This window comes from Zeus faber, assembly GCF_960531495.2.
Source record: "Zeus faber genome assembly, chromosome: 3".
Lineage (NCBI taxonomy): Eukaryota > Metazoa > Chordata > Actinopteri > Zeiformes > Zeidae > Zeus > Zeus faber.
Window position 1 is genome coordinate 5,328,740 of NC_137190.1, and position 14,472 is coordinate 5,343,211.

The 14,472-nt window shown below is 51.2% G+C and overlaps 1 protein-coding gene across 1 annotated transcript; it reads right to left on the reverse strand.

The window, feature by feature from the left end:
- Positions 1-389: 389 nt before the first annotated feature.
- LOC307228161 (ankyrin repeat and BTB/POZ domain-containing protein 2-like) lies at positions 390-13,765 on the reverse strand (the record flags this gene model as incomplete). The annotated part of the gene is made up of 17 exons (XM_079997721.1): positions 390-638; positions 1,132-1,245; positions 1,339-1,407; positions 1,570-1,645; positions 1,742-1,844; positions 2,152-2,257; positions 2,430-2,608; positions 3,123-3,385; positions 3,518-3,653; positions 3,762-3,858; positions 4,074-4,175; positions 4,271-4,360; positions 4,626-4,791; positions 4,942-5,094; positions 6,888-7,095; positions 7,542-7,691; positions 12,874-13,765. 17 exons carry the CDS (start codon positions 13,763-13,765, stop codon positions 390-392), a joined length of 3,153 nt encoding a protein of 1,050 aa, XP_079853847.1.
- Between the last annotated feature and the right edge of the window lie 707 nt (positions 13,766-14,472).

A 14,472-nucleotide genomic window follows, 5' to 3' on the forward strand; every position in this document is an offset into this window, starting at 1 on the left:
TTAATTAGGGTGTCTGCAGGTCCTTGAAATGTATATTTTATTCCCTTTTACAAGTTTTAGGCCTTACAGGTAATTAAAGTGTGTCCATTTCACTGTAATGATTTTGTCTGACTTTATTTATCCATATTTATGTTTTTCAAAATCAGTCAACACTTCTGATGTTATAGAACCTTAAGCCTACTCTCAACCTAATACTTTTGTCTTCAATTTAGTATATGTTTGTGTTAAAGGGGGTCGTAAAAAGTATTAGATCTAACTCTGAAACCTCCAGACACCCTGTTAATCACCCTTATTTCACTATAAATAATGACAGTCTACAGTATATGACGAGCATCCCTAAGCGTCCATACATTTTTAAATACTAATTCTCTTGCGGTGCGACGGCAGCTCTATTCCCGACACGCAGAGTAGAGCGCGTGGAGCCTGTGCACCAGCGTGGCCTCCAGGTCCCTCAGGAGGACCAGGGACACTTGGTCTGGACCCTGCCCGCCGTGGAGGTCTGTGTCCGGGGAGAACAGGTCCCGACCGGCCCCTCCGAGGAGGAGGAGGCGGTGGAAGTCCTCCCTCTCCAGGAGCCGCTCCATGTTCTGGAGGAAAAAGCCTCGGCAGAACCTCTGGAGCTCCGACGCCTCGTGCTGCTGTAAAAACACGACAAATACACGCGCACGCTGTCAGAGATGGAGCGTTTGCAAGGACAGGAAGGTGTACGTCACCGTCAGGTGCTTGTACAGATGTGACGCATAGGTATTCAGACACAAAAGTGCTCTAGTAAAAGTACCACATTGACATTTGTACTTAAGTAGAAGTGTATCAAAACTTGCTCTTGAATGTACTTTTAATACCCAGTGCCCAGATATGACATTATAGAGTCTATAATACAGCATCACATGGGACTGTACATTCTGTTCTGCAGATGATGCTCATGCCAACCCTGGTTAGAATTTACAGAAAGTAGTATAGAATATCCTTTGGATAAATATATCTAAATCCTGATTTACAAAAATCTTAAGTAACATGACTGTTAAATGTAGTAGATAAAAAGTACAGATACAGTATTTGCTTTGAAATTAAACTTAAACCTAAATACTGCTTTAAATGTGTGTATACTGTATTTGGTGTTTCGGCTTATACCTTGGAGGTCTGGTATATCTTCACGACGTTGTCCACCGTCAGACTTTGGGACAGGCGGATTTCACAGCATCTTTTGAGGCCCTTAATTTGGAAGAAACTGGCCACCGGCAGCAGCTAAAACACAACCGGGAAGCATTTATTCGGTATTGGGCGTAAAAGATTCATTCTCGTGTAACAGCGTCGAAGCACCGAGGTGCATCATCTCACCGTCATGGCCTGGGAGTAGGACACGCTCACTCCCTCCGTCCCTCCACAGTACAGAGACTTCATCATCATCTGAAATGACAGGAGAGCTTTAGGAGGTTTAGTGTTTAGTTCCTAAATTCGACATGGACCCCGATCAAAATGTTCAGGTGGCGTCCTCGTCAACACCCTGGCAAAAAGGACAGAAAGTCCCTTATCACGCCTCTCGAGGTTTAGGCTGAAGGACTTTCTCACCTGGAAGGTGGCGTAGCTCATGTGAGTGATGTGGATGATTTCGCCGTCAGGGGAATCGCTGAGCAGGCGGCGGAACCTGGCGAGGAACGGATAGAGTCCGTCAGAAGATCTGCTTGAACGGTGACGTTCTCTCTCAACACGGTATCAGCACGAAACGGTTCGGGGGACGCACCTCTCAGAGGCCGACATCAGGAGAACCCGGTGAGCGAAAAACAAACGTCCCTCCACCAGAAACCTCACGTCCGACATCTCCTTATTGTTGAGGAAATGAATGTCTGCGTGGAGAGACGCAGAGCGGTCAGTGACACGGAAATAGTTTCCATTATTCACAACTGTTAAGTAGTAGACCTTTATGACTATTAGGGTAAAGGTTTTCAACTGGTGGGTCCTGAGCCAAAACTGGTTCGCGGGTTCGTTTTAAAGCAGACCGCGGGTCTATATGTCCTCTTCAAAAACTGCACCGAATTGCAAATGCTGCGCTTTTATTTTGAAAAAACACTTTAAATGAATACATTTATAATTCTTTCATTATGAAGCCGACCTGGGCCCGGCTGAGAACCACGGTATTGGAGCTCATGTTACCCAGCTGTGTGGACAGGGTGACGTCCATGGGCGACACGGGGGGAACGGGAGCGGAACCGTAGAAATGTGACAACACCGCGGCCAGCCGCTTGGTGATCACATAGTCCTGTGGAGGAAGAAAACGAAACCGACTGACACGTCGAAATGCTTCCGATTTAATTTCCGTCCCATCAAGTCCCCTCCCTGGAAGTCAACCCTTGAAATCAAAGATTCATAGCGTAACAGGTCAACAGAACACGGTGCAAAGCGGTGCTGAAGGCCTGTCTTCTCCACGGTACCTTGCAGCTGACCAGCATGCTGAACATGAGCGGCAGCGTGGTGGAGACGAGCTCGGGGCCGTAGTCCTCCGTCCGGGTGGAGGGGAACTCTGCGAGCAGCGAGAGGACGACCTCGTCCCTGCAGAGCTGCCGGGCCCTGAGGAGGGTCTCCAGCCAGACGTGGAGCCTCCAGGGGACGCCTGGGGGTGGGGGGGGGTCAGGGGTCAAGTCAGGACGAGGTGATGCGTTCTGAGGTCTAAAACGGGTCTAAACTAATGCATGTTTGTATGTTTGTTTGTTCGCTTTAAATCCCATTGAGAAGACCTTGTCATTCTTACGAGGGTTCCCTGAGCACACTGCAATTCAAATAAAATCTGAAAAATAAAATAACAATTTACGTAGTACGGTGTAAGGCGTTTTGGCTATTAGGTGGAAAGTCTGGGCTCAGAAAGTAAATTTCCACTCCAGGATTTTCAACTTTTTGGATTTGCTAAGTAGCGTCAACTCAGAGGTCCAACTAATACGTAGAATCAGCTGATTGGTGCATGGCTGGAGCAAAAAACATGGCAGGACTTTCAGAACCTGGAGTTTCTCCCCTCTGCTACTTGGGAATAGTTGACAATAAATTGTTGTGCTTGAGTCAAGGTATCAACACAGTAGCTTCAAATCTCCAGTGTGTAAACACCATACGCCTGCACGGTTTTCAGCCCTTACCAATGGCTCTGAGCTCCATGGTCACGTCCAGGTAGCCGTGCTCTGCGCTGTAGTACGCGGCCTGTTGGAGAGCTTTCATCCTGGCCTTACTCAGCCCAGGAACCAAGGCCGCTGCGTCCGGAATGAAAGCCTCGTGGGGAGATGGTCCTCTGAGCGTTTTAGCCTCCTCCTTTCCCTCCAGCCCTTCGGCCAGGATCTCCTCCAGGGATAGGATGTCTTCCCTCCTCTGCTGTGTCTGCAGCAGCAGCCTCCTCAGGACGTTTCTGGTGGAGCAGAGGAGACAATTCGACAAACGGCCTTTCCCTACCTCCATACTGTTGGTGGAGACGATCAGCCTAGTTTTATCAAATCAAATCCATCGGAGTATTTTGAGATTTTTTTTTACAGCCACCCACCTGTGTCCATGTGCTGCGGCCTGGCTGAAGCAGTTCATATCCTCGTTGAGAGGCGACGTCAGAGAATTTCCGTGGTACACTCTGAGAAGGGGGTCCGCTCCGTAGGCCAGCAGCAGGCTCACCATCTCATAATGACCTACAAAGAACCAAAAGGGTCATGAGGGATGCAGCTGTCACTGTAAATAAGAAACGGAACATGTGCACAGGTTTATGGGATAGAAAATTGCAGCGTTTGTTGCCTCACCTGCAGCAGAGGCCAGTTGAAGCGGCGTCTCGGCGCAGTTCTCCTGGTCGTCCAGCAGGGCACCGCCCTCCACATCCGCGCCCGCCTCCAACAGCAGCTACCAGCGCAAAGGAGGGGATAAGTGTTAAAACCTACCAAAACCAGTGCTTGCCTGCTGGATATTTGTTTTTGGGGGGATTCTTGTGACCATTAATGCATGATTTTGCAGCAGATTTTCTTCAAACTTGCGAAGCAATTTGTAAATGTATGTGTTTTTTGTAGTAAAATTGTGGGAATTGGCAAAAATTGCAAGCGATGCTCTGAAACACTGACCTGCGCCACGGGCAGGTGAGCGTACAGCACGGCGAAGGTGATGGCCGCCCAGCGCCGGCTGCCGGGGTGCACAGACGGGTGCCTCGGAGAGCTGCTGGGGATCTGACGGACAGGAAGAAGAAGGAGACAGGGAGCGTTGGACCGCAGTCTCCGCATGCGCATGCAGACACAGCTACATGGCGGCGCTTTGGGTTTACCTGCAGGTTGAGCTTAGCACCGGCCTCTATGAGCATCTGGACCAAGGCCTCGTCTCCTGCCAAGGACGCGTACATCAGCGGAGTCATGCCCTGGAGAGACACGAGCTGTGAGACGACTCAGACAAATCACTGACCTGCAGGCGACTGCGCCCGGGTTGACGTGACGGTTTTAGCTGCAAGTTGAGCACCAAACTGCTCAAGCAAGGTATAAGATGCGTTCCGATCTCGAGTCCATTCTCCATAGTGTAAAAGTCCTAGTACGCCTGTATAACCTGTGTCTCTTTTCAAGATATTTCAATTCCATTTCTAATTGCCATTCCAATGTGTACAAACACACACACACGTTCACACACACCTGGTCGTCCATGGTGTTGACCCCGTCGGCTCCCAGGAGCTGCGTGGCCTGGCGGACCAGGTCGGCCCGGCCGCAGGAGAGCATCCTGAAGCCGAGGTCCAGGTGGAACTGCACCGTGGCGGCCGCCGCATCCAGACACTTGAAAGAGTAGCAACAGAACTCTGACCTAGAGAAAAAGAGAGAGAGCGAGAGATTGATTAACCACCTGTTACTATGATAGATTCTTCCTTACAGCAGAATGTTCTCGGCTGGAGGTCATGACTGATAGGAAGACAGTTTCGATATCACAGTGTATTTTCATGTTTCAGCTTCTTACTTTAGCTGTCTGGGTTCGCAGTCCAGCCCGGGTAGGAGCATTCTGGCTGTCTGCCGGACATCGTCCCTGTCCACCAGGAGGCTGCGGCGATGCTCGGCGTGCACCACGGCGATCCTGATCCACTCCATCAGCGGAGGGAGGAGCATGAAGGGCCTAGTGAGAGGCGGCCATGAGAGGTTAGAATCAAAGCTCTCATAATAAGGAACATTATCCCTTGTTGGATACATGGTACGATAATGACGTATCATGGTAATGAGTAGAGACAGGTCTGGAAGTTGGATTTAAATATATACAATAAAATTCTTCTCAGATCTGATCCCAAAGACAAAATCTATCAAATGGGTTCCGTGGCCTAATGTGTTGAAGGAGACATCTTCATATGACCTTGCATTTAATTCCCACTTGGTTTTCCTCTGTATATTTACATATAATTAGTCCCTGCTGTGTCTGCAAGTGCATGAGGCTGCGGCACATTCCCTTCTGCTCCTATTTGTGTGTAGAGATAAGACAATGTGATACTCCCTTGCCTCCACAGAAACGTTTAATTGGCAGTGTGGTGTGGGAATGGTGTTGTTTGAGCAGACACACCTGTGCTGGGTCTAGGTAATTGGGGCCCAGGATCGGTGTGGCTGCATACCTGTTGCCCGTTTGTTGGTCTAACGAGCAACAGGTAAAAGCCCCATCTTCACACTCACTCAGGCGAGGAGCCCTTGTCATGACATGCTGTACATCTGCTCCTGGCTCGTTGCATCAAGGCCCCTCTCCACAATAAACTTGTGTTTTCTCAAACCCATCGCCTGTGTCACTTGGGTAGCATGTGGCGGGCAAAACCACCACAGGCAGGTGCATAAGTTTTGAGCCAGAAACACTCCTTTCTGTTCGCAGTTACTGCTTTAATACTCCCAGACACCGGTTCTCTGTTTCTCGTACAAAGAAACAGTCTCATGTCCTGCACCTGCACCGGACTGTCCACTGCTCATTATGTATTCACGCTGCACATCATGTATTGTTTGTAATTGTAGGGGCGTCGTCGGAAGACGACACCCAACCCTCATGCCACAGACTCAGTACTTCTTAACTGCGTCATAGTGAAGTCTGGTCAGGAAATTGAGAAAAGCACCCTGGTACAGAAGTGTAGGACTTATTATTACAAGTAATGTATTTACACAAAAACAGAGTTTTTTACAAAATGAAGTCCCATATCACGGAAAGCAATGGGGAGACGTGCGTGACGCTGCTCTGGACAAACAGGGTTATTTTGTGACGGGATGGAACGGGACAGTCCCTTAACTCAGTTGTGTTTAATAAAATGTTGTTTCATACAAATAAAAAACACCCAAAAATAGATCTAAAATAAAAATATGCACGGCGTTACATTTTGCCTCAAATGTGAACTATTTCCATCAGCACTCCATCTGTTTTCTTTATTTTCTTTATCAACCAAAATAAACAGAGGCTCTACACTTGCCATCTTTAATGAGCCAACACCATAACAAACCAGAGCGAAAGAGATGAGTAACGAGTAGAAGACAGCACTTTTAGTGAGTGAGAGGCGGTGGGGCTATGTGGGCGCTGCAGCGGTGTGTGTGAGAGAGTGAGGAAGTGCAGCTGGTACAGGCATATCCATAGTGCTGAAAATGAGTATTGAAACTGTTTCAAATATTTAGAATCCATATGTATAGAAAAAAATATATTTTTGCACTAGTCTGCAGAAATGTTTTGTTTATTGGCCTCTTGAGCACAGGCATTGGCCGATGCCGATTATCTCAAAAGGGCAAATATCCGATAAATCTGTATAGTATGCTTCAAGATTCAAAATTCAACATTACTCTATTTGTCCCTGGGGAAATTTGTCTTGAAATAAAGGCTGACACATAAAAATCCAGGTGTTTAGAATGGCTTTTTAAATTAAAAGCATTATTATTATTTTTCAAAGAGCGGCGTACTTCTCTCTACTGAGGGTCATGGACAGAGGCTCCACGTTTGGGTTCTCCACAGACTCCATCTGGGGACTGGACAGGAAGTAGTAGAGTGTGCGTAGGGCCTCGGGGGCCCAGGACACGGCCGGGTGGTTAGAGGGACGCGCGGGGCTGCAGAGGGGCCGCGCCCTGCACAGACGCTGCATGTGTCGCATGGCTCGAAACACTAGGTCGCCTGGGTGGTAAAACATTAAGGCGTTAAAATGCAGAACAAGGGTTTTCAGTCTCCACAGACCACAGGAACACAAGAGGGATTTTATGAAGCCCCTTTAAAAAATATGACCAAACTAGCGTGTCTTTATGTCGCCCCACATCCTCCATCCCACACGGGTTTCCTCACACCAGGCTGCGGACAATAACACGGCTCAGGGCTTTTATTTTCCTTTTCCAACAAGTGTCCAAATAACAAGACGTGGGGGCGGCCTGCGAAGCGGTGACCGTGCTGTGAAGGTGCCCTTGTTTTCTGGACACAACCGCTCGGTTGTTATGTAACAGAGGGGACCTGGCAGCCCATAATGATCCGTTCCAGACGCCAGTCACAGCTTAAACAAACACTCACAAAACACAGTAGTTGACTGTGGCGGCCATAAAACACAATTTGCACCCGTGCAAAACACTCACTGAGCTCTGCGATGCTGCCCACGCAGGTGGCCAGAAGAGCCTGCTCCAAGGTGCGGAGCTCCATCTGGATGTAGGCCTGTTCCCTGCTCTCCACTGGGTCCTCAGGAACCTTGGTATAGGGGCTGAAGTGGGCTGGCAGGGACAGTTCACCTAGACACAGACAAACATACAAACATCCTTTTTTGACACTTTATCTCTTCCATTTACTGTCGATGTTTTCATGTCTTTCGCATTTTGGTTGTAAACCCAAACGAAAGTGCTCTTCACTTGCACGCAGGGAGCGTGAACTGGGTTTCCACCGTCACGGGACGGTTCGTTTAACTCGACAGAAGATGTGTTGCAACAGTAATTCTGCTGATCCTGAATCACGTCATATGCAAGTGGTTTAGCATGCAGCGCTACAGAAGGAAGCAAATGTTCCGGTCTCTGTCAGGGTTGTTGAACCTGATTCTTAAGAATTGTGTTTATATTATTAAGAAAGAAAAAAAGTTCAAGCTGACGGGCCAAAAAGCTGAAAAACGTTCTGGTCCAACTCCATTTGGTTGGATCCCAAACATCCATACCAGCTTAGCCAACATCAAAAAGATTTGGAGAGCCAGACAGCTTTACACGCAGCCTCTGTTGAAGCTGTTCTCCACGCACATCTCCTGCCTTACTGCTCCAAGCAGGACGTCAGGATAATAATGACTGAGCTGCAGGAGAGTGGAAGCCGCTCGCTGCACAACAAACCACCCAGTCAGCGGACACGCCCTCCGAAAATCCACACAGGCAGATTCAGAAAATGTGCATGCACGAGCTAGCGCACGCGCACACACACACACACACACAGACGTAGAAACATGCACGTGCACACAGATGCGCAGCCGTCCATTGTGCGATGGTGAAAAGGGGATTTGCTGACTCCTGAGCTTCTGCACAATAGGAGCAGCTTCAGCTTCAGGTCCAAGGTCAGAGAGAGGGAACGCTGTGCACGGGCATCACACACACACACACACACACACACACACACACACACACACGCAAACACGCCACCCGCTCTGGCACAGCCGCCTCATGCACACTCGGTCTACACGTGTGCATGCCGAGGGGCGTGTGATTGATCTCTTGGAATGAACCCAATTTATTCACTCTCAGCCTCCTCGACTGGCCGGAAGTCACTGAGACACACACACACACACACACACACACACACACACACACACACACACACACACACACACACACACACACACACACACACACACACACACACACACAGTCTAGACCTCCCCGCTCAGAAATGAGGAAGCCATGATTACATTTTTACATATGTTTCATCATGAATGCTCGACATCCCAGCTGGAGAGCAGCTTGTCGGACAGGGGACCCCGTTCTGATCAGTTTCCCCAAGCCCAGACCTCCCCCCTCGTGTCGACCATTTGAGTTTTACGTGTATTTACCCCGGTGTCTTAACCCTGACTGAGGCGTAACGAGCCGATCCATCAGTTTTAGTGCCTGGCTCAACAATCACTTGGTTTGTTGTGGGGAGTTAACTGGCGGCCTCTGTAGCCCCCTCACAACAGTTGAGGTGTGTGTCGTGGGCCTGGCGGCGCTGCTCGACACACCTCTGCCTTCTCAAAGCGGCTCCTTGTCTCCACTCAAGTCTTTGGCCCCCAACAAAAAAACACAAGTGTGGCAGATAATTGGTATCGATTACCCCGGCGAACAAGTATCTATTCATGGCTTCACAACAAGCAGCCAGTCTTCGGGCCGGACAAAGCACAACTGGCTGTTTTCTAATCCCTACCTGTGTCCCCGCGCCACCCACCCCCCCCCAGTCCCAACAACCAACACGACCTTGTTTACTTTGTTAATCACCTGTGATTAAATCATTTCCTTCGACCCTCGCCCTTGTGTGTATGTGTGCCTGAATAGGAGCAGAACAACCCCCCCAAAACAGGCAGTAAGCAGCGGCCGCGGGAGTGGAGCACACGGTGCCTGCAAGGCGTGGGTCTCCAGGACGAAGACAGAGGCTCAGTTCAGCTCCACTCGGCTGCGGGATAATGCAGCGACTGTTTGCTCCGAGTTCAGGTCGGACAAAACGGGACTCCACGCGGGCGACTGGGTGTCGGGGCGCCGTGGGGGCGGCGTTTAGGGGGCGGGGCGTGAAGGGTCAAGCTGGCCGGGGGACCCCGGCGGAGGGGAGGCCCTGGGCGTGGAGGTGACGAGGAGGCCGGATCCCGGCGGTTCCGGTCCAGGTGGAGCTTGAGTCAAAGCGAGCGGAGGGGGACGCCCTGCGGCCGTGAAGGCGCGTGGCCGGCGCCTCCGCTCGCGAGACGCAGCCGCTGCTGTCAGTTCAGCCGCGTCGACCACCCGCCCACGCATCGGCGTGAGCCGGTGTTTTGAGCGGCGTAGGTTCGTGTTCTGCGACAATCCCTCGACGCCTTCCCTTCGGTCCAATGTGGCGCTGATGACAATGAGATGCGTCTTGAAATACGCTTATTGTTACCTCGAGTGACTTGAGACCATTTCATTGTTTCATTGGAGTCAAGTGGCTGCAGGATCAGGGTTCAGAACTCACTGATCCCGGAGGGGGGTTGTCCTCTGCGTGATCCACACTCAGTGTTTAGGAGCAGCGGACGACCACAGCACAGCGCCCAGCGCTAGACGCAGAGGCAACGTCTCGGTCGATGGCGTCGGCGGGAGTGTGAGCAAGACGCCCGCGCCTTTTAGGGCGGGAGGAAATTGGGGGGGGCGTCCGGTGGAACCCGGTAACGCTCCTCCCACGAGCTTACAAACCACCGCAGTGACACCAATTCTATCACTAATCACGACTCAAAGTCAGTACTTTACCACAGACATGTTCTTTCTTGAATGCACTGAGCCCCTCAGGACGTGGATCATCTTGTGTGCGTGGGGTTCGCCGCCAGGTCGCCGACAGCTGCAGGAGCTTCCCGCTCTTTCCTCGGGTTTATGTACAGATTGGGCGTGAGAGCGGCGTAATCCAGAGCTCGTTGCACAGCGGCCGTTACTCAATGCTCTCCCCATCTGGCCCACGTGCAAAACTATACGCCAGACGGCGGTCCCCACCACCCCACCCCCCCCAGTGAGGCCGCTCTCAAAGCCTGGCTCCGGACCCTCCCGCTCAGAGGCGGCTTCTCCTCCGCGCGCTGAGGAGTGTCGGGCCGAAGAACAATAAACTCCATCAAGGCCGGGGCTCCTCACTGGTTTTTCTGATTACAGACATCACTCGCTCTGGCACCACATCTTATTATTCTCCCACTCCGCCAACACCGGGCGACGCCAAACGCATCAGTGTCTCTCACAGGCGACGGAGGCGTTAAAGAGAGGGAACCAGGCTGCTAAACAAACTCGCCCTTCTGAGTGTTCACATGCGGATCCTGCGGTTCTGAAGGTCCTGACCAGCACCCCTAACCCCCCCAGCCCCCTTCTCCCCGCCCCCACAATCAGCTTTTGCGGGATTACACCCACACAACAGTGTCTTGGCGCCAGTTCAGAAGGCGCGGTTCAGATGCCCGTCCGCGGGAAGTGTTTTGGTCACATAAATACCTCACGGACTGCGGCGGCAGCCGCTTAAAAAACTGAAAAGTCCTATTATCAAGGGCAAAACCAGACGCTGCGTACGGAACCTGAACTCCTGTGACAGGGGTCACGGGGGTCTCAGGCTCCATGAGCGGGTTTGTCACAGTTTTCTGAGGAGATAATGACCTTGCAAGCTGCATGTGAAGTGAGGCGGACTATAATGAACAAGCCCTCTGCAAATAAAGTGACCGACTCATATTTCAGCTTGAACTTGTTTGAGGAAGTTGAACTTATATCGCTGGATTAGGTGCGACACTTGTGCCATTGTTGAAGGATGTGGTTGCAGGGGGTTGATGTGTCGGGGCTTTATTTTTTGTGTCTCTGTCTGTATGTCTGGTTTGGTGTGTGTGTGTGTGTGTGTGTGTGTGTGTGTGTGTGTGTGTGTGTGTGTGTGTGTGTGTGTGTGTGTGTGTGTGTGTGCGTCCATTGAGTCAATCAATCCTTTTGTTCTTCATCATCAGCGTTCCAGAACAGAACCACCTCGCCGACCTGTTTGTCCTGAACAGAACTTAAAGGCTGTTGATTCAACACTTTGCACGACGACCCTTTAAAAACATTAACCTTAACCCGGAATTTCAGGGTTTGTGAGGTCGACCCCCACATTATGAAGGCGTGAACAAATTGTCACCCACTCTGTCATTGAGTGGTTCAGCTTATTATTACTGGGTTTTTCACCAAATGTTTCACAAGTCCCCAACAAAAACAACAGTAAACCCACAGAAACACATAAACCTGAATTTACAGGACGGGCGTGGCAGAGATATGCCCTGTGTTCTGTGACCTGCCCGTGGTTAATGCCGGCCATCTATGTCTGCATCAGATCTGCGGGCGGGCGCGCGGGCACGCCCGCGCACGCACACACACACACACACACACACACACACACACACACACACACACACACACACACACACACACACACACACACACACACACACACACACACACACAGCATTTGACCACAGATGCCTATCAGCAAGGATCTTCGGTATTATTACACCAAACTCTGGCTTCCTGTCTGAGGGGTTTCCCCCCTGAATAGCGGTGTGGTGGACTTGAACACAACTCTTTCCATTTCCTTGAGATGCAGCGGCTTAATTCTGTCATTAACCCTCCGTAATGTGTTCCTGCTCCACAGTGTAGTGCAGTCTGATGGAGGCAGAGAGCGCCTGGAGCCATGTTCGCTCACTTACAGTGCAGAGGGAGGAATGAGGCCCAGTGCAAATACAACACAGTCGTCCTGGTTTGTTTGGCCTGTCAGTTAACCTGAGTAGAGTCAAATGAATGAACCCAGAGCTGATGATCAGCTGCTACCACCCATTACACGCACACACACACACACACACACACACACACACACACACACACACACACACACACACACACACACACACACACACACACACACACACACACACAGTAGCTTATGAGAAGTAAAAAATACCAAAACAAAAAAACACAAGTATTATAGGTACATTGTTAGGATTATTATTGTTGAATTATGATTGAATTATTAGTCATCACAGTTATGATGATTAAAGCAATAGCACCCTATAGAAAATAATAATTGTCATACATGCACAATTTGCCACTTTTACAACTCAGGTGGTGACAGAGACGTTTATCGCTTATTTCAAGGTTCATTGTATGTTGCCTATTTTTTTTCTGTTCTCTTTGCGTTACTTCGTTGTCGTTGCCCATTTCCTCTGTCCAAACGTGCTGATTTATCATCGCGGTCATCCCCACTCACCGTTGGCATTCTTGCCAGAGCTGAGATGCTCCCAGCTCTGCATCACCCCCCACAGCTCTCCATCGGCGCTCACCGCCGCGTCCAGCTCCTCCGCGCCGCACGTCACCGCCGCGTCCAGCTCCTCCGCGCCGCACGTCACCGCTGCGTCCGCCTGCGCGCCGCCCCTGCGCCGCTCCGCCGCGCGCAAAGAGCGCTCGCCCACCTCGCGCGCCAGGGTCTCCACGCACGCCGCCAGGCCGATGGCGGCGTACTCGTGCACGCGCGCGGACACGCCCGTTTCCACCATCCACCGGAAGAAGCGCCCGACGGAGAGCCGCAGCCCGCAGCGCGAGGAGGCGCTCCGCTGCCGCGCCGCGTCCCCGGTGCTCATGCAGTGCGTGGAGACGGCCTCCACGGCCGCGCACACGCAGCGCTCCGCCAGCCCGCGGCTCAGCACCAGCCTGACCGCGCTCTGCACCTCGGAGCGGGTGCACCGCCGGTGGAGCTGGCTGAGCCGCTGCGCCTCCCTGGAGACGCGCACCGCGGCTCTCCGCAGCAGCAGGGAGAGCAGGCGCACCGCCCCGCGGGTGAAGGACGCGTCGGGTCCCGCCACCTCCCGCAGCACCGCCTCCAGGTCCCGGTCCCGCCACGGGTACTCCTCCAGCTCTGGGAGGTGGGGACACTTGGCCAGAAGGTCCCCCGGGTCCTCCGGCAGCCCGGTGTCCCAGCTGCCGGTCCTGCTGCGCAGGGTGCCGGTGTGCGGCCCCCAGGCCCCGCGGTGCGGGGAGCCGTGGGAGGGGGAGCGCCTGGAGGTGGAGGAGGACAGGCTGGAGGACCTGCAGGAGTCCCCGGCCACATAGCCCGCGTCCAGGCTCAACTCGTCCAGGGGCTTGGTCAGCAGGCTGCTGGACATGGTGTCAGTCTGAGACGGAAGGGGAGCGGCTCCGTCCCATGAAGGTCCCCCAGGTCGGTGTGGTCCAAAGTGGGGAGAGACCCAGAGACCTGCAGAACCAGGAACCTGCAGAACTTTGTAAAAGCTCTTCACTGGTTGAGTCCAAACTTGTCACAATGGACAAACTATATCCTGCACAGACAACCAATCAGCGCCCTGCGGTGGAGCAACCAATCAGCAGCTTTTAATTATCATTATCATTATTATTATCATTATGGTCTTCAAGCGCCACCGTGTGGACAGCTCTGGTATTACTAGTTCAGCCCGAAACCAATGGATGATGCCCTGAGGTACATTCTTCAAGTATCCTAGTAAGTATATTCAGTTTGAGAGATTTTCAGCTTTCATTCCACTACATTTCACAGCACAAAAAAAATAGATATATAGATTTCTGAAGAGATTCCGATCACATTTACAATTAAACAATGCAGGTGGTGTCAGTCTCAGAGAGAGAGGAGTATGTGTGTGTGTATGTGTGTATATATATATATATATATATATATATATATATATATATATATATATATACATATATATACATATATATACATACACACACACACACACACACACACACACAGTATATATGGATATATACACCCCTCTCTCTAACCGGCTGCATTGTTTTATTGTAAATGTGATCAGAATCTCTGCAGAGAGAAAGCTTC